Here is a 25,190-nt window from a genome sequence, read left to right on the forward strand (position 1 = left end):
TATAAAAGCCCCGGGAACTCTCCCCACAGTGAGCAGTCTGAGTCAAGATAGCACTGTTTTTGTCTTGGTATCAACTGTTTGCAGTGCTGCTTTAAATATTCAGAAAACTACAGTTATTTTATAAATGTCAGAAAAATGGATTCATCACTTTATGTTCTTGGATAATACTTACTATGAATAGACACATTCATTTTTTATTTCTTCAAACAGGTTGAATCTGTTGATGCGTGTGAGAGGAAACAGGCGATTCTTACGTAAAACTCCTGCATATTGCAGATTAGGCTTCTATAACACTCTGTGGCTTTTGAAAGGTCAAACCTCTAATTTGACAAAATCACCTCAAGACCCAGAGAGAAGGGGTATGCTGGTGTAAAATAGATTTGACATGTCACGAGGCATGCTGGTGGTGTGTCTTATGCTGAGGCCGCAAAGTGGAAAACTGCATCTTTCTCTCTCTCTCTCTCTCTCTCTCTCTCTCTCTCTCTCTCTCTCTCTCTCTGGATACAATGCTGTCAGGGCAAAGCAGATGCGCTGCCACACTATGTGAGCCTCCGTTACCCTCCTACCTCCCTCGTCCTTACCTGAGCAGCAGCATCCAGGGAAGCCGGCAGGATGTTATGACAGGCGTGGAATTAGAATATGGCTGCTGTGTCCTGTTTCTGTTTCTTTTTGCATGTGTTGTTGTTGTTGCAAGGGAAGAGAAGAAGAAAAGGAGCTGGAAGATTGCAGTCTTTCATGCGTGGTTTACTGCCTGAGTTTAATACATGCTGAAATGATTGCGGTATTGTGTAAGTACAGCATTTTCCTCTGCTAATGGTTCCAAAGCAGCATGGCGGTGGTGGATGGTAATTTCATGGTAGCACTTAACAGTCCAACGGGCCTCATGTCAGGATATTAAACCCACGGGGATGAACCTACACTATACACACGTTGTAGAAGTCCCACTCTGCACATATGCTTCTCGTCCTGAGGCATGTTTCCATCCATCCTCATGAGGAGTAAGTGTAGAGTCTGGGGGCCTCCTCAGTGCAAACAAAAAAAATGAATAAGCCGAAGTAGTCATCCATTCACTGCGATTGTAATTCACTAACTTGCACCCTCAAATGACTTTCACCTCATTTGAATCTTTGAATCCAGCACCATCCACCCCCTCTCTGTTTGATTTGATTTGACTTAATGTGCATCCATGTGCAGCCATGAGGAGCCTCTGTAATTCAAATGATCCTGCTATCACTGCATCTGAGTGTTTAATGTTCTATTCATTCCATGGAAGGCTTGTTTAAAACAGCTATCTTTGTAAAATTATGAATGTTGACTAGTTATAAAAAAAGAAATCCAATCAAAATAATAATAGTAATAATAATAATAATAATAATAAATGTTATTTGTTATGTAATATTAAAATAATTCAAAAGTGCTACAGAGAAGTAAAAGGAACTAAACTGTGCCTTATATAAGTAATTGCTTTAAATTGCTTTTCATATATAATTGTAATGTTTTACTGTATTATGTAAAAGAGTAAACCATGTTGCCATTGGTAAAGACAATTCTGCATAACCTCTTATTATGTTCTGCAAAAAAGAACATTGATGTTCGGTCCAAACGTTAAAACCCTTGTCACATTCTACAGCATACGCACATAGCAACAGCAATATAGCAATAGCAATATAGTGTTCATGGCAAACAAACTACTTTTAAGATATGATAAAAGCGGTGCAACTAAAACAGCTGGTTCATGCTAGCAAAATATAATAGTTGCGGTAAATCAAAATGCAATAGTCGACTACGCTGGTCATACTAACTGAGCGGAATAATACAATATAGAGCGAAATTACTCAGATTACTGGGCTGAAATACATTTAAAATTAGATGAAAAAATTATTTCAAGGACGTTAATGTAAATATTTTTGACCATGAATAAGTCATTTGAAAAAATTAATTATATAATTTCCAGACATGTTTTACTACAGATGTTCTATAGTATAGAAAATATTAATAATTTCAAACATTGAACGCATCAATTTATTTTTCATCTTCGTAGGTCCCGCTGAGCTGAAAAAATTTAATTAATACGCTTTCTATATGGCAAAGTGTATTAGCTGATTTACAAGCACTTCAATTTTGTTCACATTAACACACTTACCAGTTTCATTAAAATGGCACTCGGAAAGAGTGAAAGTTGTGCTAATAACGAATAAACAAATCGTAATTGCATTATATTTTTGAAACGTGGCCATTATGAAGGTGAAAACCACTGATGCAGAACAGGTGTGTGAAGCTGCAGCAGCGGAATGGAGTTTCCTGACACCATTCCTGTTTGACTTTAGGCCTTTTCCAAGCTGGTGTTAAACTGCAGGCGTGTTTTATGACTGATGATCCGCTCCTCTGTATTCCCTTGTTGCCTCTCTCCGTCGTCAGACTCTCCTCATCTCTGCGCCATTTCATCTTATCATATTCTCGTGCAGAAAATAAGGTGACTCGCTCATAAAAGGTCACGCTCATTTGTTTCATGTGAGATATTTCAGTCTAATAAACAGTGATGAACGGTGGAGGGGTTTCACTGAGGCTGATTGCCATGTGACTGTATTACACTCACACACACACACACATCCAGCACAGTGGCTTATTGCTCCTTTAAATGCCACCCGTTGGGGCTGCTGACATGGCCGTACCTCATCCCTGCGATGCATTTCTGCTACGCCACGCAGCTTAATGATGGTTTCAGCCTGGCCGAAGTGGCCGAGCTCCATATTCTGAGAATAATTGACAATTACGGGGATGGAGGAGCGAGCTAAATGCCACCCGCACTGAATACAGACTCTCCATCTCTGAAAATAAAGAGCGGGCTACGGAGGTTATAACACAATAACGCTATGCGGCAGCAACATTTAATGTATTATTTTCTACCTGGATCCATTCTTAACCAACTCTAACCTAAACCCATTTCTAGTCCCTACCCCCGCGTGTTGTTAAGTTGAGGGAAGACTGGATGAAAAGGCTGTTCTCACCACAAAAAAAGCCCCAAAAGGAGAGGACATACATTTATATTTCAGCAATAAAGCCCTATAGCGGCGATTGGAAGTATGACTAGTGTTCATCAATAGGAAGTGAGGTTGGTCATAAAAAAGATTGTAGAGGGAGGAGGTTGGGGAGCATGGATGACACAAAACATAAGACTGCAACATGGGAGAATATTGTTGTTTCTAAGTAGCAGGAGCAGCTTAAGTGTGAAGTTATTGAACAGTCACAGTCTTTAAGGGAGGGTGTTGAGGTCGGTTTCTCTAGCCAAGCAAACAGTTTTTCTAAAAGTAATTTCAAGAAGAAAAAAAAACATACTGTTATAACAGACAAGTTGACATTACTTAAAAATTAAATCAGAATAATTAAGTAGTTTATAATGGATGACGTAATTTGTTTAGGTGAAATTGACCTCAAGGTTAAGGAATAGATTGGAAGAAACAATATCGATTAATTAATTCATCCCTGGAGGACAATTGTATTGATGCAGAAGTAAATCGTAATAATCAATAATCAAATGTTCGATACAGTTAATCATTTTTACTCTCTTGTCACAACTGGTCCTCCATATCATGACATAACAAAAACATAACTTTAAACAATTTGGTGGCTGATCAAAATGTTTAAATAAGAATTGTTGAAGAAACTGACAAGAGCCCTATTCAGTTACTGTGTATAGTGTATGTGTGCAGTGTGCACAGGGACCAACATATTTACCTTTACACAAAATCTTCTCGCTTTCTCAAACTCAAATTGGTCCATAGAGAGCTAAAAGTGTGGGAGTAAACACACACACACACACACACACACACACACACACACACACCAAACCACACACACACACACACACACACACACACACACACACACACACACACACACACACACACACACACACACACACACACACACACACACACACACACACACACACACACAAACAAACACATGTATTGATCCTTCTATTGAACAGCGGAGGCTGTAGGTTCACATGGTGGACATTAATTTCAGCGTTCTATACTGAATTTAACCTTTAGTCCACTCAAATTCCAGCTGGACGAAAAACCAAAACATCTGAATCTCTCAATCTTTCAGTCGGATCAATAAAGCAAAGATCAGCGGCTACTGTAAATGGTTTGCAAACATCACCAATGATGTTTGTTTTTTTAAGTGACTAAATAAGAAAGCATTTGTCAATGAGGAATGACACAAAGTTGCTCAACAAAGAAAAGGCCACACACTCTTCTACTGTATAGTTTGATTTGGATATGTTCTCTTGTGTTTTCTGTTGATATGTCCCTTTAATTGGCTTCCCACTCTATCTCTCCATATATCTGTGTAAGAGTCAGTGCCTGGCCAGCTCCCAATACATCCATCTGCCTGTCTTTATATCACACTATTTCTGGTTTTGATTTTGGTTTATTTTGTAAAATAACTGTAGCACTGTTAAACTGACCCCTAGAAAGGTTCTATATCAATCAAACAACAGCGAAACACAAGCTTCCATGAGAATAGATGGTAAAAAAAGCTAAAAGCCGGGTCGATTGCAGTCTTACAGGCTGTGGAGAATCTGAGGCTGCACACTGGCTCACAGGCAGGAAACAAGATCTCATATATGTCTCGAGGGCAAAGCGAGACGTGATCAGTAAAATCTCCTAGATTCATACAGAGGAGGAAAATGACATATGGATGAAGACTAAACCGTCTGCTCATCCAACCGTGAAATCCTGTCCATCACGCCTGTCTCTACATTTGCCTGTATCTGTAGATCTCTCCGTCCATATGGTGTTACAGCATCTGGAGTCAGCAGTGCAGTGACCCTTTACGAGCCATTTTTTCCCCTCCCTTTCTCTCTCTCTTTTTTTTAAAGGGAATATCTCCCTGCGGATACATTTTATAACATTCTGTTCAAGGTGTTCCTGGGATTTATGCTTTATAACTTTTGCTGTATTCTTGTAATTCTGCCGAATCAATTTTTCCTCCAACCTGCCTGGCCTGCTGCACAGACACTTTGCCTCCCCCCCTGAGAAATGCAGCTGTGGCAGACGAACGTGAGCAGAGAGAGCAGTGGTGATGGTAGTAGAATAAGATGAGCTGAAAAATTTGAGATTCTACAAGTCGAAAAAGAAAAGCCAAAAGCTGGTCATTTGTGTGGCTGCTGCATTGCATTCTGGGTCGGTGTCCTTCTCCTATGGGTGAAATGGTTCCCCTTGTTTTCTCCTTCAAAATAATTCCTTCATTGTCGGATGTTTCTAGAAATTGTTATGCTCCTGCATCTTTGATTTCAAGGCAGTTTTGTAGAGTACATAAGGCTTCGAAACCAACCACACAGTTGAATGAGTCCAGAAATACACAGTTACATCATCGTAACAGCATTGTCTTATGAGATTTTGGCTCATTGTGTCGTCGTCTTTTGTTAGAAAGTCCAAAAAGTGAATGGCATGCTTCAGACGTTGGAACAACCCCTTGAAAAGCCATCTCTCATTACAATTCATATTTCACACAGTGCCACACAGTGCTTACTGCCAACAGCAGCCATTTTTCTCAACATGTGTGAAAAGGGACCATTGTCAACATAAAAACAACAGATTTGGTTGTATGAAAAGAAAGTTCTGTCTTTTATTGAGAGAATGAGGTGGGAGCAGTGTGACTCTGTTGGATATCATCAAAGATACTTAAATGCAACACTAGTAGGCGGTTGTGTCAATAAACAAACACCAAGTAATGCCCATCATAGTAAACATCAGACAGGACAGGAGTATTCAGCGTGCAGCAGAAGGGAAGTGCCAATCTGTTAGGCAATTCTGATAAAAATGCTGCTTTGCTTAGTAGTCGGCGCACCCCTATTCCAGGAAATAGGACAAGGGCATGCACGAGCTGACCGTGTCCATCCAGAAATGATGTGAAGACGTCATTTGTCTGTAGAGAATGATGGTGTTTTGCGATTGAAGCCTCCTACTAACTTTCAAATATAGATCAAAATACAGCAGTGGGAAGTTGGATGCTGTAGAAATGAGTTTATGCATATTTCAGTTACAGAAAAGTTTCTAGAGCACAGGGTCCTAATTGTGTTATCTTTTTTTCTTGACCATCTATTGCTGCATAGGAGATGCAGTTGTAGATGCATCTCTCTCTCTCTCTCTCTCTCTCTCTCTCTCTGTCTCTCTCTCTCTCTCTCTCTCTCTCTCTCTCTAACTTATCCATATTGTCTTTCCTCTGTCCCACTTTAGGACTACAGAGTGAACATCTTTTTGAGACAGCAGTGGAATGACCCTCGGTTGGCCTACAGCGAGTACCCCGACGACTCGTTGGATCTGGACCCCTCTATGTTGGACTCCATCTGGAAACCTGACTTGTTCTTTGCCAATGAGAAGGGGGCCAACTTCCACGAGGTCACCACTGACAACAAGCTGCTACGAATCTCTAAAAACGGCAATGTGCTCTACAGCATACGGTAAGTAAAGAAAGTGAGAGGTTTTGGAATCCAAATTTGGAAAAGGCCTGGTTATAATCTGGAAACTGTAATAAAGAAGATGTTCTTTGTTGTTCATTGAAATTAATAGTACACCATTTTTTGTTCTGTCGTCCGTATTGTAACAGAGCTAGCAGCTAGCATGGCTGTACCCCTGTCTAGTTATCTTTCAGTTTGGTATGATGGATGGCTCCAAGTGCTATGACACCCATGAGGCTCTACAAACCATTGCTGTTAAGAAGTCAGAGGCACAAATTGGATCAGTAGCAAATCAGGTTTCTACAATGAGATATGGTTAGCTTTAGCTTGCCATTAGCCATAATCACAACACAATTTAAGCTTAATGTCCTTGAGGGTATTACAAGACTTCTGTTCTTAAAGGCCTTAAAGGTTCTTAAAAAAACGTACTTTGTAAATATTACTGTGATGTCACAGTAAAAGACATCACAGTAATATTTACAAAGTAAGTTTTTTTTTAACCCTATATTTCTCTTTCTGTGATGTCACGAGAAAGAGAAATATAGGGTTAAAAAAACACTCTTTCTGCCTTTTCTCAGGCTAGGATGAACCGATTTCAATTTTTTTCGCACATTTATACTACATAGGATCTCAGAATTCAATACACCTTCATATTCAAACCGGTGAAGTAGGCCTTTAATGTCTTTATGTCCTCTTGTACCTTTTGTACCCGAACCTTGGAGTTCTCTGAATTTTATTCACTGACAATTGTCTGTGTCTTGTCCAAAATAACTTTGCACTTTGTCATTTTGTAACAATTCTAAATCTGAGTACTCCAAATGCCTGATAAATGCATGATAATCAGTGTATTTTGTCTCAGAAAATCAATTTGACATCTTAGAGATGTAAGAAGAGTTTTGAGGTTAATGAGACCCTACTCACAGACAATCATTTAAAAATGCTGCTACATGCATTCAATTGTCAGGGTATCTTGTTTGTATTCTAACTTCTTCTTTCAAAGTGCAATAATACAAGCTGCACAGTACTTTGATACTGGTGGAGTAAGCACAAACAATGATTAAAAAAATAAATGTATCGGAAATAGAAAATGTTCGGAGTGACCGCCATGGAGGAAGGAGGAAAGTTATGTTTGCAAATCATATTGAAACAATCAGTTATAAAACTATGATAGAAGGTAGAAAATGACTCCTCTTGTTTATTGCCTTCCATAAGCCTTCGTCCTCTGTTATTGCTCAAAGTACGGTAAGAGGTTTTTATTTCCTCACAAAGTCTACTTCCTCCCTTTCTTTCTTTGTGTCATCCACCGACAAACCTTTTAGCCTGCCAGGGTTTCATTCTCTTCCTCTTTTATTGCCTATGCCGAGGGGGGGGGAGAAAGCACTGCTGCAGCCATCTTCTCAGCCTGTTAGTGTTCCAGCAGCGAGCCTGATCCGTTATCAAGCTCCGTTTTTCACCTAAATGTCAGCAGGAGGAGGAGGATTGAGATTGGCCCCTTTATAAATATCATCAGAAAAAGGGCGAAATCCTGCGCTCCCACTTTTTTTTACCTTGACACCATCAGAATGAACCCTCCGTTGATCAGCTTGATCTCAAGGGCGACAAGGCTGCTCAGGACATTAAACCATCGCGGGGGAACAGGGAGAGCGTCTTGTAAATGTCTGGTTTACTGTGGTTTTAAAAAAAATGTTTATCGCTCAACAGTGGAGCAGTACGAGGAGTGGTCATGACGGATGGCCCAAGATGAAAGTGAACCTTTTGAGATTGGAAGACCAGATTCACTAGTCCAATTTCCTGCTGTACTTCAAAAGGAAAACGCAGCACTCGCTCTGAACTGATGTGTGGTCCCATTCGTGCATGTAGGGTGCTATATCAAAAGTTAAATGTATGATACAAGAATTGCACTGTGTATAAAAAAAATAAAAAATAAATACTGCACAGGGAGCAATTTGAGGTAGCCATGACACCAATTGGCATATTTGTCTTTTAGTTTAGACTTTCAATTTCAATGCATGTACAAGATATGACTGGCTTGTTGTCCAAAGGTATTTGTTTTGTATCTCGGATAAGTCATCTTTTCGAGCCATATGTAATCCGTTAGATAACAAAAGGTGTGTAGCCCATGCACAGCTAAAGCACATTATATTTCCGTTGTGTATCTCTCAAAACATTATTAAGTGATTTTTCTCTTTTTCCTCTTTACTGCAGTTGCAGCAGTTCTTTGTTAATTAGTTGTTGGCATTTCTTTTTTTAGATTACAGGAGAAACATAATTTTAGTTCAATGTATTTGCATAAAGAAAGATTACAGTGTAATCAGTTATCTTTAACATCAGACATTATTGTGGTCCCCATTGGTAACGTGTGATTTCCCTTGTTATCGTGCTTATAGCCCAAGTCCACTTAAAGCTCCAGGAGTTTACAGAAAGGCACTATAACTATAACTTTGTCAGCATTTTGGCATTTGGGTGTCACGGTGCAGCGGAACCGAAACCCACAGAGCTGAATCTTTATTTCTGAGAAAGTGGGACATCTGTGGAGGCTACATCATGTGTGTAATACATATTCAGCATCCTGTCAGGCACTTATAACAATGTGCAGACACGGCACAGTTCATTCGCTACATCAGGCCGACTGGACGCGTGTGTGAGTGTGTCTGTGTGTGTGTGTGTGTGTGTGTGTGTGTGTGTGTGTGTGTGTGTGTGTGTGTGTGTGTGTGTGTGTGTGTGTGGTAACAGCGGGTGTCCTGTTAGAGCAGAACAGAGGAGTGAATGTGTGCGGTGAAATCACCTCCTGCACGTCACAGCAACCTGCTGACAGCTCCGACTCAGCACAAACGAAACTGGAGCTGAAGTTGTATTTTTTGGAATGTCTTAGTGCTGAACACTCTTGGACATGGCATTTAGTGATTTAGAACGTATAGGAACAGTGGTGGTGGATGGTGGTTCTTTTATTTTACAGAAAAAGCTTCCTCATAATCAGAACATTTGACAAAGCAAGCAATAGTGCTTTGTACTTAGTGCATTATGGTATTTAGTGGCACTGTCTATCACCAGTAATAATTCCTGGTCGGCGTTATCCATTATACAGTATACGGCGTGTATAAGATTAGCAATTAAGAATCTTGGGTGTTATTGAGTTCCTTCCTTAACCTTGAAAAACAATTACAATTCATACATGGATGCAATTCAAAGTGCTTTACAGAGTCAAAACAAAAAGAGGTCATTGCAAAAACAAACAGAAACCTATTACAATTTTACAGCAATTAGTTGACATTAATGATTAATTAAGGATGTGTTTAAAGCTCATCACAAGGTCTTCATTAGTCGGTGGAGTGTATAGAAGCACTCAAAGTATACTTTTCATGCTCCTTCATCAAAATATTCAGACCAGCTTATAAATGAGCCTTGTAGTGAGGTTGTTTTTCAATTATTTTTCCTCAAACTCTTGAGTTGTTGCAGGGGCTTTGTATTAGTTTTGTATTACAATTATAAAGTAGAATGATCAACTTTTCATAGTGTAAAGCTTCATAAACTCAGAAATAAGCATTTAATAACTTTTAAAATTATAATTATCTATATTTTCCAGACTACACGGTGGATAGACTAACTGAAAAATAACAGATTGATATTGAAAATAATCATTGGTTGCATCTCTTTTTTCAAATGGTAGATATCTCATTTCAAAATGAAAGTGTTCGATTTCAGTAATGCATCACATCAGTAACATAGCATATAGCTTTCCCATTAATTCCTGGGAAAAGTTGACTTCTGCAGATATACATTCCCCCCCATGTGACAGCAGTAATTAATTTCGGTGCCTGATACTCCGAAACCTAATGTGTCACAGCGACGCGGGGACCGGCTGCCCCGAACATTTTAATTTTGGCAGTTTCATGAAGCAGCCGTGCATGAAACAAGATTCATTCCAATGTGGCTTCACACCGGCTCAGCTACAGGTTTTCATCCTGTTAGTCCTGCAGCCGAGAGGAAGAAGTGCTGAGGTTGGCAGTGAACGTGTGACCTTTAATGCCATTGTGATAATCAGTATTGGGAAAAGTTACTCGGGAAAAATCCATCTCCTTCTCCATCTGCAACCATCACAATCCAATATCGTTTTGATTACCTCATCAAAAAGACCAGGCTGGCAATGTTCTATATCAAATTATTTCCCAACAAATCCCAACAATGTTCATATGTTCCTCAACACTGTATATGACTTCCCAACCCTGTGTATGCCACAATATTTAATCCGAGAAAAATGTAGTTAAATAAAAAGTTCAGTAACCTCCTTAAACATTTGATCTCTATAATCATTACTCAAACAGGGGGGTGCTCGCTGTGTAGTGGTTAGAGGACCCCCCCCCCCCTCTCCCCTCCCCCCATCGAGGCTCAGTCCTCAGTTGCAGCACACAGGTTGGAATCCGGCCTGTGGTTGTTCTCTGCATGTCATTTCCCTCTCTGTCCCTCTAAACTGTCTAATAAAAAGCATAAACACACCAAAAAAGGATCTTAAAAAAGATTAAACATTACTCAAACTCAGACACTTTTTGGACTATTTTCAACAGTAAACAACTTTTGGTAGTATTTCAGGCAGATGTATTTGAGGGACTGAGTTGAATAAGCTCCGTCTGAGCCCAGTGCAATGTCCTCATAGTGCTTGTTTTGTTTGATTGACTGTCCAAAACTAAAATATATTAAGTTCAATTCAATAACAATCCATTGTTTTCAATCAATATTTAATTCAAATAACATGTCACACATTGGCTCTGATATTTTGTTGGAAATGTATGTATTTTTTTAAGGAAATAGAAGTAGGCCTATTCATTTTTAGCAATTTCAAACACGTCCTGATCAGTAACGTTGTGTGTGGTGGCCTCGTGCCGGTTGGTTGAGCAACTTAGAGCTCTGGATAATCCTCTGTGTGTGTGTGTGTGTGTGTCTGTGTGTGTGTGTGTGTGTGTGTGTGTGTGTGTGTGTGTGTGTGTGTGTGTGTGTGTGTGTGTGTGTGTGTGTGTGTGTGTGTGTGTGTGTGTGTGTTTGTTTGTTTGCAGAATAACACTAATCCTGGCCTGTCCCATGGACCTGAAGAACTTCCCTATGGACGTCCAGACCTGCATCATGCAGCTGGAAAGCTGTGAGTAACACACACACACACACACACACTGTCAGGGCTAGGCCTACATGGAGAGCAGTCGATCAGTCACTCAGCGGCTGGCAGGGTGGGAGATATGATATGATATCCAGACTGTGGCCTTTTCATTCTGTGAACAAATGTGAGAGGAATCACAGAGATGGGAGTTTGAGTTCAAAGAGTTCTGCACTTGCACAAAGGGTCAGCGATCTTAAAAGAGAGAGAAAAATACACTGCTCACTGTAGCATACTGATACACTGTGTCAGTTCAAATTTCAAGGTATCAAAGGAAGAGACAGATACTGAAAAGCTTCATAATGTAGCCTTCTGATTCGGGACCTATCACATTTTTGACCTTGGAATTAGGATTGACACTGTTGAAATGTGATTTTTCCCTCTGTGAAATTTTCTTAAAGGAGCAGTTCAGCCTCAAATCAGAGCGTGAAGGTAGAGCCCTAAACAGAAATCCAACAATGAAAAAAACAGATTTGTTGTTATTGACGTTGATATGATTTCACCACCTGTATTTCATCTTTACATTATTTATTTATGAAATGACTCTTCTGCTTTAAACATGTGTGCTGCTGATTATATAAACAACCACATTCACTGCACTATGGACTATGGACGTTGCAGTTATCTTACGTCAACTCATGACACGGTGGGAGGCAGATGACAGAGTTTTCCATTTGTGTTGAACTGGTCCTTTAACCCCTCAAACCCCCATGGGATTTCTTTCTCTGGTCGACCCTGAGCCCTGGCCAGAGACAGAATGATCACCTTCCTTCTCAGGGGAAGAAGAACACAACTAAATGAGCCAAACAATGATGGAAACGTTCTAACCTGGTGCTCCCTGCTCTCTCTCTCTCCTCCAGTCGGCTACACCATGAATGATCTCATATTTGAGTGGGACGAGAAGGGAGCCGTGCAGGTGGCTGACGGCCTGACGCTACCTCAGTTCTTACTCAAAGAGGAGCAGGACCTGCGCTACTGCACCAAGCAATACAACACAGGTGAGTGGGACAAAGATGACATGTGGCTTCCATAGTTGTGTAATTACTTTCAGTTGTATGGTTTGTGCACAACATTAAATCAACCCTTTATTTCATTTAGTCTCAAAAAATTAAGCATTTTTTAAGAAATTTCCTTGAATGAAGATGTGAGTGTTGCAGCAGTTGTTGAAATCCTGATGGGTTTTTCCTGAAAGAACACTTAAATTTAAAGCTAAATATATATTTATTATTCATTTGGAAACTTTACTTACCATATATATTAAAATTGTATGCTTGCCTGGAGGACAGCAATATTCAACATATTTGTCTGCATAGTTGACCTGCCGTGATCTCGCTAACACCATTAGCACATAACTGGTATTAATAGACACTGTTTCACCAAACTACCAAATGACATTGTTCTCTCCAGTAACCATCCTGGGTGTAGTGTCAAACCCTGACACAAATAAAGAACAAAGCTAGTAAAGCTCCAGGTTAAAAAAATAAAATAAAACAGGATGATTATTTAATGAAACCAGACTTTTACAATAATAGACAAGTGTTACTTGATAAGATGATTAATAAGAACACAATACCATTATAGAATTTCCTCTGAATGCAGAATATGTTCTTTACTGAGCATTACTCAGCACAGCTGGGTATGGGGAGTGACTTTACTGACTGCTCATCTGCCGGATGTTTGGAAATGTAATATGAATAACTTATATATGAATGAACACCGGCGTAAAAAAAATTGTGATTTAATATCCGTTGCAGTGAGAGAAATATGCTAAGTGAGTGTATTACTGTTATTACTATATGCACTTCTTTCATCTTTCCATCTTTTTGTATTCTCTTCCTAGTCATCGTTTTCCTCTTTCTTTTCCCATCAAGACCCTGTTCTCGATCCCCATCCTCATGTTTTAGTTTCTTTCTCTCCGTGTCCCCTCAGTCTTTGCTTTGTAAAAAGGAGCAATGGAGAGAAATGGATACAAAGGGAGTGATGGAAGAGATACAGTAGAAGAGGTTAGAGGAGAAAATCTAATAAAAGCAGGACTCCAGGCAAAGAGAGGAAAGTGAGTCTCTCTCCAGTGAAGGGAGAACATATCTAAATTCAGACTTGGGAAATCGCATATTCTCTGAAATTAAGACAGGCCGGCATTAGAAAGAAACTTCTGCCTCGAGACTCAACTGCAATACTGCATGAATCAGAGAGGGAATTTCATGTTTTATGTGACGTGTGAAATGTGGAAATAACATTAAAAATGGAAGAAAAAAAACATATACTACTCCAATTTTTTATTTTATTTTCTCCCAATGTCATGAAACTTTCGGTGTGGCTCAGTGAAGAGGAAAACATTGTGGTCTGCAGACTTTGTTTCTGCCACAAACTCAGAACTAATGGTGTATTTATTCACTTCTTTTCAGACTTACACTATGTTTGAGTACCAGTGCATTTATAGAGTATGTATATTATCAGGAAGATAATTAAATAAAATGAACACAGTGGATAAGAAATTAATGGTGAGAAAAAAATACAATAAGGTGAAAAAAAGAACCAAAAACAGCCATGGACAGTGTTGGAAAGCAGATACAAACACACACACACACACACACACACACACACACACACACACACACACACACACACAGTACCGAATGACAGAGAAAGGGCATGTGAGACGGAAGCTGAAGAACAACAGAAATACTAAAATATGGGAATCTAGCAGAGGATGGGGGACTCCATCTCTCCCTCCAGTTCCTCTAAGTGTGGCTGAAAACCATCTGTCCAGTCCACAAGTACTACACTCCAGAGAAAACAACAAAATAAATATATAAATATACAGTACGTCTATTCAGAGTAGCTGACTGTCTTAAAGAGACAGAAAAACAAAAATAGAGCTGTTTTAGACATTTACTGTAAATTCTACCCCTGGTAGAAAGACACCTTGACAAACCAACCATTTGTATTTTATATGATATCAAATCCTGAAGGGGGAAACAGATTGTCAAGAGAAATCAACTGTGATAATTATTTTAGCTAAATCAGAAACAGGAGCCAAATATGTATTAGGGTTTATGACAACGGCAGGACTTGTTTGTCATAAATGTGTCTGTTAATTTTAATATTCTTTGAATCTTTTACTTACTCTTCAACATCATAAATGGAAGTTATTTAAATATCAATCAATTGTTATTGACTGTGATGTTGCTCCGGATTAGTTTCTTAACAATAAACCACGATGTAAAGCAAAACAAACTTTCCAGGAAACCATCTTCTACCAAAATACAAAAAAAACTAAAGGTTGCAATATAATCCACGTCCATGATACCAAAGCACTGGCCAAGTCAGTTTGTGTGTGTGTGTGTGTGTGTGTGTGTGTGTGTGTGTGTGTGTGTGTGTGTGTGTGTGTGTGTGTGTGTGTGTGTGTGTGTGTGTGTGTGTGTGTGTGTGTGTGTGTGTGTGCACAGCGGGCTGATTAGTTCAGATTCTGAGCCATCACTCACACTGAGGTTGACGTCTGCTGTCGCCGCTGAGAAGATGAACGATCCACCTCCAGACGAAAGGCCTTGACACGACTCACCATCGCAGCTCACACACACACAATAAAAATACACACATAATTCCATTTTCTCATGACCACACACACACACACAGTCAGACACACGCACAGCAGAGACAATTAAGTGATAATCCAGTTTTGCTATACAGATACAATAATCTGTTTTTTCCCTGTCACTAAATCCTACTCAGAGTCAATCTCGCTTCATGCACAATTCCTTTTACGATTGTTTACTGTTAAAACGGTTCAATCTGTCCAACAAGATGCATGTATCATGTGTACAACAAGCTAAAAATAACACAAAAAAGGAAAATTAATATTTAAAAAAATGAGCCCAGGCACCGATACATGGTTAACTGTTGTGCTATTTGATTAAATAAAAATGGATTATATAATAGAAAATGTTAACAAAGGCTGGTCCGTCATTTTTAGCTAAATCTATGGTCCCGTCCTTAAGAGACTAAAACTAGATTTTGACAGGGAGGCCCCCTGTCAAAATCTAGTTTTAAGAGTTTTTTTCATTTAAATGTATATTGTGCTCACGTGGTTAAATGCACTATTTTTTAATCAACTGTCACATACTAACACTTAGTGAATGTATCACTGCTGGATCAATGTGCGGCGACTGAACCAAAACGTAAAACAAATGTAATTTTAAGTGCGGTAAAACCAAAACTATGAGCTTTAAAGAGGCAAAAGTGCACATTGGGTTTGTCACTCCAGCGACCCCTGTTGAATCTGTTTCAAACCTGTGCTGTCCTCTCTCTTTCTCTGCTTCAGGAGAAAGGCATGCATTCTACAAGGTCAATTTACCCCCAGTCCCCCCCCCCCGCATTCTTTCTCTCCCTTTCCCGTGTTTCCATTTTTGCTCCTTTCACATCTCATCTCCGGCCTATTACTCTCCAGCCATGCCGCTCCCCTGTGATTGTGTGGGCATGTGTGCGATGGTATCTAGCGTACTTGTGTGTTCGCGTGCATGGGTGACCGTGCACATGCCTCGCTGCTTCCCAATCAAGCATTAAGGGGGAATTAAGGTGTCGTTTTGCCTCAGATTTATTAGCTGCGGTCTATTGTGTCTCTGAGAGAAAGAGAGAGAGAGAGAGCGAGAGATCATTGCCCTGTCTCTCTCTCTCTCTCTCTCTCTCTCTCTCTCTCTCTCTCTCTCTCTCTATATATATATATACAGTATATATATATATATATATATATATATATATATCCTTCTTCTCCTTGCTCCCACTGACTGTTTTCTTTTTCTTTCCATCCATCCACCCAAAAACGCACATGCACACGCACACACGCACACACACACACACACACACACACACACACACACACACACACACACACACACACACACACACACACACACACACACACAACACACAACCACACACATACAAACAAAGAAACCGCTGTTTGAAATACTAATTATGTTTTTTGCTGCATTGCAGGTTGTTGTTGTTTTTCTTTCTCTTTGTGCAGTTGATATCTTAGTGTGTTTGGGTACAAGAGGTGTTTGCACCCAAACCTAAATGTGACATGTTATACTCATTTTTAGTGAAGTCCTTTTTTTGTAAATCACCATTATTTTTCTCGCACTGCCCACATACTGTATTTTAACAACCTTTTCCCCCTCTGTCTGAAACACTCTGTTTTAGCGCATGTCTCTTTAAGGCCTCCCCCCTCCTCCAAAAGCCCCGTCTGCTCTTATTGGTCAGCTCTCATGTTGCTTGCTGACCTAGACAACCCCCCATTAAACTGAGTTGTCTTAATCAGCATTTGTGGGATGGTAAGTGCCAGATACCGAAATGCAATATGTCACCTTTAATCAATGGCTACATGCTTAATACCAACATCTACCCTAAAACCCTCTATGCTGTTCTTGTGTTTGAAAAGCCTTCAAACTCATAGATCTATAAGTCAAACTAGACATGTGCAGGGGTGCTTCGAGTTAAACGCAAATGTTAGCATGCTAACATGACAATGTTGGCTGAGCTATAATGGCCATTGTGTCCAACTTGTTCAAACATGTGCTAGCTTGCCAAGATTTGCTAACACGCCCTCAACACACAGCACCATGAGGCTTATCCATCCAATGTTTGCAGAGATATTAAGGTTGTGAGCAAAGTGGTGGACCCATAGACCAACCGCCTTAAACTGTAATTGAAAATACCAGAACATGAATACACATACACAGTGTGAATTAAATTATGGTATGGATTTAATGACACTGCAATGTTAATTACATACACACACAAATACACACATACATACACACACACACACACACACACACACACACACATACACACATGTGCAACTGGCAACCATTTATGCCTGCACAAGTGTTTGCAGTATTAAATACAGGACACACACTTACACACACACACACACACACACACACATACACACACACACACACACACACACACACACACACACACACACAGACACACTCCCCCACAGTGAGATAGGGGCCCGGCTGAATAATTTCAATCTTCTTATCAGATGGAAAATATGGACAGCACTTAAAAGCTCTGAAGTGTATCACTGCCATAAATCAAGTCCAACTTCATCGACTCTCTTCCTCTTCCTCTCACCCTCCTCCCCCCGCTGATGTCATTTTCTCATCCCCTCTTTCTTGCTTCTCGCTCGTATCTTTCTCTCCTCTCGCTTGAACATCCCATTTCCTTCCATTTTATTTCCTGTCTTTTTCCACCTCCAATCTCCCTTCCTCCCTTACCCCACCCCACCCTCTCCTCTCCTCTCCTCTCCTCTCCTCTCCTCTCCTCTCCTCTCCTCTCCTCTCCTCTCCTCTCCTCTCCTCTCCAGTCTTTTAGGGTTAACTCTAATTGATGGGGCTGCCTTCCATTGATCTACTTTGATTAAATGGATCGTCAGCCATCTTACTCTGTGGTGCTCTTGTGGTTTATTACGGGACCCAGTGTGCTCATTACATTACAGACGGAGAAGAAAGGACATTTGTTACAGTTGCTACTATACCGCAATGTAGATAAGTCCACTGCAGTCAGCGTTCATTAGGGGGCCAAGCCCGAGTAGGGCTGGGACCGCGTTTTGCAGAGCAACGCGGTTCCCAAGCCCTGCGGGGCAGGGAACCCTATTGTTCTTGTAGGGATTATTATTATTATTCCTATTCTCCGCGAGAAAGTGGTGCTGCAGCCCAAACCGTAAAGGGTTGGGACATGCCACTTGCATGGCTGATCCAGGTCCGTCCAAGGAACGCAGACAAAAAAAATCAGACATGCCGGCCACTAGGTGGCGCTACAACAAAGGAAAATGCTATAACTCCCACACCGAAAGTCCGACAGTCAAAAACTTTATATCCACAGATGCACACAAGTCAGATGCATCTTTTGAGATAGGCCACGCCCATTTGCGTATATATACATTTTTCGCTACATCGCAAAAACTGTGTCAGTCACCAAAACATACTCCTCCTACAGTTTTCGCACGATTTGGACGAAACCAAAAGCATTATGCTCTCCCGACTCCCACGAGCAAAAGTGGGTCAAATAGTTTTTCTACGACCATTGGAAGACCAAACGGTAGCGCTTTAAAGATTCGCGAAAATTCCTTAAAAAAAAAAAAAAAGGGGATTTTCTTGAAACTGAAGGGAGACTATCATGGGGCATACCTGAGCCTATGGCAAAAATATGGGAAATAAATTTTTATGTGGGCCGGACTTATTAAAAAAAAGAGTTTTTCAATTTTTTTGCCTGTTTTCGCCATTTTCTAAGTGTTTAGGCGGGAAAATGGGAAAATTCAAAAAAGTGTCTTTACAATGGAGAGTTTGACAATTTCATTTTGCTCATAACTCCCCAACCAAACATCGCACATTCAAAAACTTGACATCCACTTGTTTGGTACATTGAGCTGCATCTGTCGATCTAACGTAGTTTTGCAAATGTCATCCATAGGGGGCGCCAAAACCACAAAAAGCAAAGAAAACGCGTTTGGGGCTATAACTTCCACACCGAACATCCCACATTCAAAAACTTTACATCCCCGGATTCCGTGAAGCGAGGGGCCGGCGCCGCGGACGACGACGCCCGATCCCGAGTCGCGTGGGAGGCTTGGCCCCCGTTCACAACTGCTCGCAGTTCTAGTTTAATTATTGTTGTTGCAGATATTTCTGAACACAGAAAAATGGGAGGTGTTGGGAGGTCTAGAACGTAAAAGCAAAAAATAAATTAGGATTGAGCGCCAAAAATAGCGACCAAATGTGTTTAAAAAAACGGGGCTCTCTCTGGATTTTAAAAGATACATAATGCATATTTTAGTCAAACAGGAGCAGGAGAAGTAAGTGGACTCTAACCACTCTACTCCCTGTTTACAGCAGCATGCTGCAAGCGTAAACATCCACTGTTACTTTCCCTTCACAGCCACACAAGGGCTAACGGTGCTTCTGGCGGACTACAACAGGCAGCTGTGCATCACCAGACTTTGGGCATTGCAACAGCACAGTGTGTGCAGTGTACACAGGCATAGTAGAGGAATGAATGCCAGTTAAGATGCTGAGTTAGGGTGACGTAAGGTTTGCCAGGTTTAAGTGAATGTTCATCTTACAAGAGAGAGTCCTGTATCGGCTAACTGGATGGATGTAATTCATTCAAACAAAGATAGCATGATGAAAAGATGCTCCTATAAATTGGAGCACAGTTTTTTGGTCCACGTTCCGTATGAGAATGGCAATGTTCATCAATGTTTGGATAGATTTTAAGGATTAACTGAATGATGTTGGAGGTAGGGTTTATATTTTAATATGATCCACATGGTCAAGAACCAATGTGCTAAACATTTCTCTATTATCTTCCTATGTGAAAAATGCCCAAAAATTGCTCCTCATGGTTATGTGGTAGTACGACGCCTGATGAGTGTGTGTGTGTGTGTGTGTGTGTGTGTGTGTGTGTGTGTGTGTGTGTGTGAATGAGAGGGAAATGTAAATTGCTTGTAAAAGTGGTTTATAAATGCAACTATTTATAATCTCTGTGAGTCATAGCTGTGTCTTCTTCTTTTTAGTTTTTTTAGTCCTATTTTAAGTCTCTCTAGAGTACTTACCTGATGTACCTTAGCTTCTTTTAACCGTGGTTAAAATATATGTGTTGACTTTTGCATTTCTTAGTGGTCCTATAAAAAAACACGAGAAACATACTGAGTGTAGAAGACAGCAATGCAAGCTTCCAATTATTGTCAATGTTTCTGCAAAAACAATAAATAAAAAAACTATCCTAGGAGAGTGATTTTGAGGATACAAGTAAAGATTGAGCTCATAGGGGCTTTAATTATTTACCAGCGGCACATAGACATATTCTCTGCTTTATGAGGGGAGGGAGAAGCACTAACTTCCCCATGTTCTGTTGTGTCATCACTCTTCCTGCAGAGCTACATGCTCCTCTGAACCTCCCTCCAGACACTCTGCGACAGGCTTTTCATTGCAACAAGTTACTGGCGGCACAAATCCCCCAAAACACCTCCTGGTTTTGTTTTCAAATATTTAACACGTTTGGTTTCATTTGATATTCAGAAGAGCCGAGCAGTTTTACGTCTTTCTGATTTTCCGCTGATGATTTACACTTTGGCTTAGTGTGAGCGCTGACGGAAGATGACATTTTGTCTCCGAGCTGTCAACTTTGTCGACAGCTTTCCTCTCCGGCTTATCTTCATTTTCACTGCCAGTCCAACACTACTCGTCCCATCTCTGAACCCCTCCTTCTCTCACTCTCTTCTCTTCCTCCCTCAACTCTAGATCATTCTGTTTCATCCCCCCTTCTGTCTCACCATTGCCACATCTTTTTCCAGGGGACACGACTGTCAGTGTTTAGACTAACACTGACTGTGTTATCTAATAATTCAGATTAAGATGAGAGAGGGAAACTCTATTCACTGTTAATAGGACTGAACTGCCTCAGGGAAACTGATGAAATATTTTTTTCTTTTAATTTAAACATCAACTGGCATTATTATTTATGTTTCCTGGAATTGTCCTGTGCTTGATGCCCTGCAGATTCAGTCATTTTCCAAATGAGATATCCATGTTGAAATACAGGACCCCTACGGAGACAAATGATTGGCTCTAATGTATAAACGAGTAGGGAATAGCTCTGAAGTATCATCAGCAATCTCATTATGAAATAATATCCACTTTGAAAGGTTTAACTCTCCCTGTTCCCTTGGAAATGTTCAACATCAGAATACATTAAAAAAAATCTCACATTGTAACCCTGATTATTTTTGTGTTTGAGGTTCAGAACTTGTAGTTAAGTCATCAGCGTATTTTTGGAGTGCTTTATATGGTTTATTTCATTAGACAGTAGTCTAAAAATGACCTAATGACTGAACTGTTAGCTGATGTATGTGTACTTAAACTGTTCATTGATGTGTCATTATCTTTAAATAGAATGTTGTTTGAGTATACCTTAATGTGTCACTTTTTATATCATTAACGCACACCATTTACAAAACCTGGTTGAACTAGCAAAGAAATTGTTGTTGTTTTTTAAACACAAGGAGATGCTCAGTCTATATGATATGTTTTGCACATTACACACTCCTGTACCTTAGAATGTGTGCAAAACGAAGAGACCTTGTATAAGGTAAGGTATATATACAGTATATCTTATACAAGGTGTCTAATGTGTTTTTTAAAGAAGAAACGTATTATGACATTTTCGTCTATATATATATGTCTCATTGCCAAAGGCTTGTGGAGTCCATCAGGTCCACACAGAGATAAATCACACTGTGATAGTTTCAAGTGACAGTGTTTTAACTAGAGGTTTGGTCACACAAATCTCATCACCATTATAATGTTTGATTTTTACTTTCTTTTTTCTAAATCATCCTTTTCTCTCCATTCCCTCAATCATATGGGTAAACTCAAATCTTTTTCCATCAGTTGACTCTCATCTCTTTTTCTTTCCATCCTCTCTGCTTCTTCTTTTTTGTAAACTGCCTTTTAAAAAAACACCTTCTCTCTTGCCCCTCCTCCTCCAGGTAAATTCACCTGTATCGAGGCTCGTTTCCACCTGGAGCGTCAGATGGGCTACTACCTGATCCAGATGTACATCCCCTCTCTGCTCATTGTCATCCTGTCCTGGGTTTCCTTTTGGATCAACATGGACGCCGCGCCTGCCCGCGTGGGTCTGGGCATCACCACTGTGCTCACCATGACCACGCAGAGCTCTGGTTCCAGAGCCTCCCTGCCCAAGGTGAGGACAAATCAAAGAGCCTTGCAAAATACTCCAACCTCTCAGCATACCAGCTGTAGTAATCATCGCTGATTACATCATAGTTTATGACTGACCTGGGAAAAAAGAATGCTGCATCATGTAACTATTTCCTAAGAAAGAGCAGTTTATCTTACTGCCTAGTACTTTTTATGGTACCCATTAGCCTTGTATTGATGACAAGAATCTTAGAAGTTATGAGTTACTGTGAACAGCTGTCATTAGCCAATAAATACTTCCACATAACGCAGACCGAAATCACAAATTCATGTTTTTACAATGTTGTTTGTGTCCAGTTTAAGGAAAATGAAAAAAATGTGTTAATAATTGAGCTTTCCCTTTTCTTCAAGTCTTATATGCCAAGCGGCCAGGCTAATCGTATCCAGGTCCATTCTTAAAACTATGGCACGAGGGGTATAATAGCTATTCTTTTTGATAAAACAACACATATATATCAATAGATGATTGAATAATTCATTAATTAATTCAAATCAAGTTTGCTTCAAACACTATTACATATAAAATACAATTCTGCAAACACTTATATAAATCACTAAGAGACAACAAAAAAGCATTGTTCAAACAACAATTGTACATCAAAATTGATCAGAACACAGCATCTTTCAAACAATACATCTGTGTAACTGATGACATTAATGTAACTGGCCAAAGATGGAAGAAAATGTTATGGTATGAGTTTCTTTGCTGAGTTGGGATGCACCACTTTGTGCCTTTTATACTTCCACATGCAAATAACAATTGACGATCCCTTTAAACAATACAGCAAAAACAAATATATGGATGTATGTACTACACAATGTTTATGGAGGGCTGATGTTTCTACACCTTTCTTCAAAGCATTTCAAACAAAATAAAAAGCTGTGAGGGAGTGGCTGAGTACAGGAATAGAATGGGGATTTGGAGTAGAGAGACAGAGAGCTACAGCTTCTCTTAAAACATTTATGTTCAAAACAAGGAGGGGGTAAGAGGTGAAAACAAAAGTAAAGACAGAGGAATTAATAGAAAACAGTAAACACAGCCAAAAGAGGAACAGAGGATGAAAAGAAAAGGGGAAATATGGAAAAGGCCCTTTTCACCCGTTAGGTTGGAGGGAAAAGGCAGACAGATAGAGGGATGAAATCGTAACAATTGGGTAAGTAGAAAAATAAGAGGCATGTTAACAGGGAAGGCTCAGTGGAAGAAAGGGGGGAAAAATACTTTTTAAAAAATGTGAGAAATCTTTTCCTGCAAGGGATTTTCAGATTATGAAAAAAAAGAAACAGTCAGACTATGCGTGAGCCACTAGGATTGTATAATTATGTCCAGGGAAGCTGTAATCCCCAAAACACACACAAACGCACACATGCAAGCACACACACACACGCACACAGGAATACACACACACTGTGATTGTTGACATTAGGTGCTTCATGCGCTCTAAAAATTGAACAACTCAACCGTGATTCCTCTGCAGTTCAGCTGTCACAATAATGATCACACAGCACAGCTGAGCTTAGGTGAGCATACTGCTCCCACACACACAAGTACATGAGTGTGTGTATGTGTGTGATTAATAGCAGGGGCACACACACACCTAACACACGGCTCTTTTCACATGCCACAGAGAGTGCTGCTCCATGGCAGGCGACGGGAGAAAGGACGCAAGGAACAAGGAGAAGGGAATGAAAGAAAGGAACTATATTGGATATCTGTCTGTGTTTAAGAACTGATTTAGCAAAGCAGATGGCGTTATGGTTGCTAACAGTATAGCTTCTGATATGTACATGGATGGTTAACTCACCAAAAAGAATGGTTGGATGCCGGTATAGACCACAATGTATAAACAGGTGTAGGAAAACTAATAGCCAGTATGTTACAAACAGTTTTTTAGCATTTAGATTAGGTTTAAATGCAACCGAAGCCAGGATTTAATAACACAATGTTTGCCAGAGCAGTTTGTGTATTTTATCCTATTTTGTCATAGGGAAACACAACTGATTATGTGTCTGTGCCACCTCATAGTATATAGAATGACTAGAATGCCAACAAGTATGTTTGCCTTCTCTCAACAAATTCCTCAATGTCCCGACCTGCTCTGTAACACTGTGGATTCTGTGGTTGTGGATATTTCTGATCCCAGAAGTCTGACTCTGGACCCTCATTTAAAATCACTTTGCACATGCGATTGGTCAGGGTTGAGCATGCAGTTAAACATGTGCCTGAGCCAAGTCACATGAGGACCACAGTCACCTAATGCAGCACAGTGAATGTAACAGCAGGCGTTAATGTTGTCTGGTCCGAATCTAAGCTCAACAGAGTTCCTAATAAATGCAGAAAAGCTTTTATAGAAACCCATACAGGGACAGATGTAATCTCTGTAGGTCTGGCAAATGTTTTAATCTATTGAAACAAACTCCTCAAAGAAATGCAACGGCAATTATTGTTATACCCGCAGATACCCAACTATCATGACTCAACAAACAAACTAACATGTCATTTAACTATTTGCCGTTTCTAACATTATGCTTCATTCTAAATTAAACCCAACACTCACAAATCAAGGATCTATCAGCTGCTTTTAAGGCAATTTTGAATGTCAACTCAGAGTATCAACATCCACATCACAGGTTTCAAACGTAGTGTGATTGCAGTTTGAGGCTGTTTATGTCTTACTCTTTGACTGTTGACTTGTGAATTCTATATAAAATAGCAATGTAACCACTGAAAATGAAGAACAAGCCTAATTTAGCCTATTTATGGTACTTATATGTAAGAATCGCTTCAATA

General features: G+C 39.9%; 1 protein-coding gene across 1 annotated transcript in view; it reads left to right on the plus strand.

Moving 5' to 3' along the window:
• Window positions 1-25,190, plus strand: part of glra1 (glycine receptor, alpha 1) — a gene marked incomplete at both ends in the record, with an annotated part of 97,950 nt that overhangs the window by 54,810 nt on the left and 17,950 nt on the right. The window contains 4 exons of the mRNA XM_080036073.1: window positions 6,249-6,472; window positions 11,518-11,600; window positions 12,473-12,610; window positions 22,171-22,385. Coding sequence (XP_079892199.1) covers window positions 6,249-6,472; window positions 11,518-11,600; window positions 12,473-12,610; window positions 22,171-22,385 — 660 coding nt within the window. The remainder of the gene's footprint in view (window positions 1-6,248; window positions 6,473-11,517; window positions 11,601-12,472; window positions 12,611-22,170; window positions 22,386-25,190) is intronic.

Source organism: Ammodytes marinus (assembly GCF_949987685.1).
Source record: "Ammodytes marinus genome assembly, chromosome: 10".
Classification (NCBI taxonomy): domain Eukaryota; kingdom Metazoa; phylum Chordata; class Actinopteri; order Uranoscopiformes; family Ammodytidae; genus Ammodytes; species Ammodytes marinus.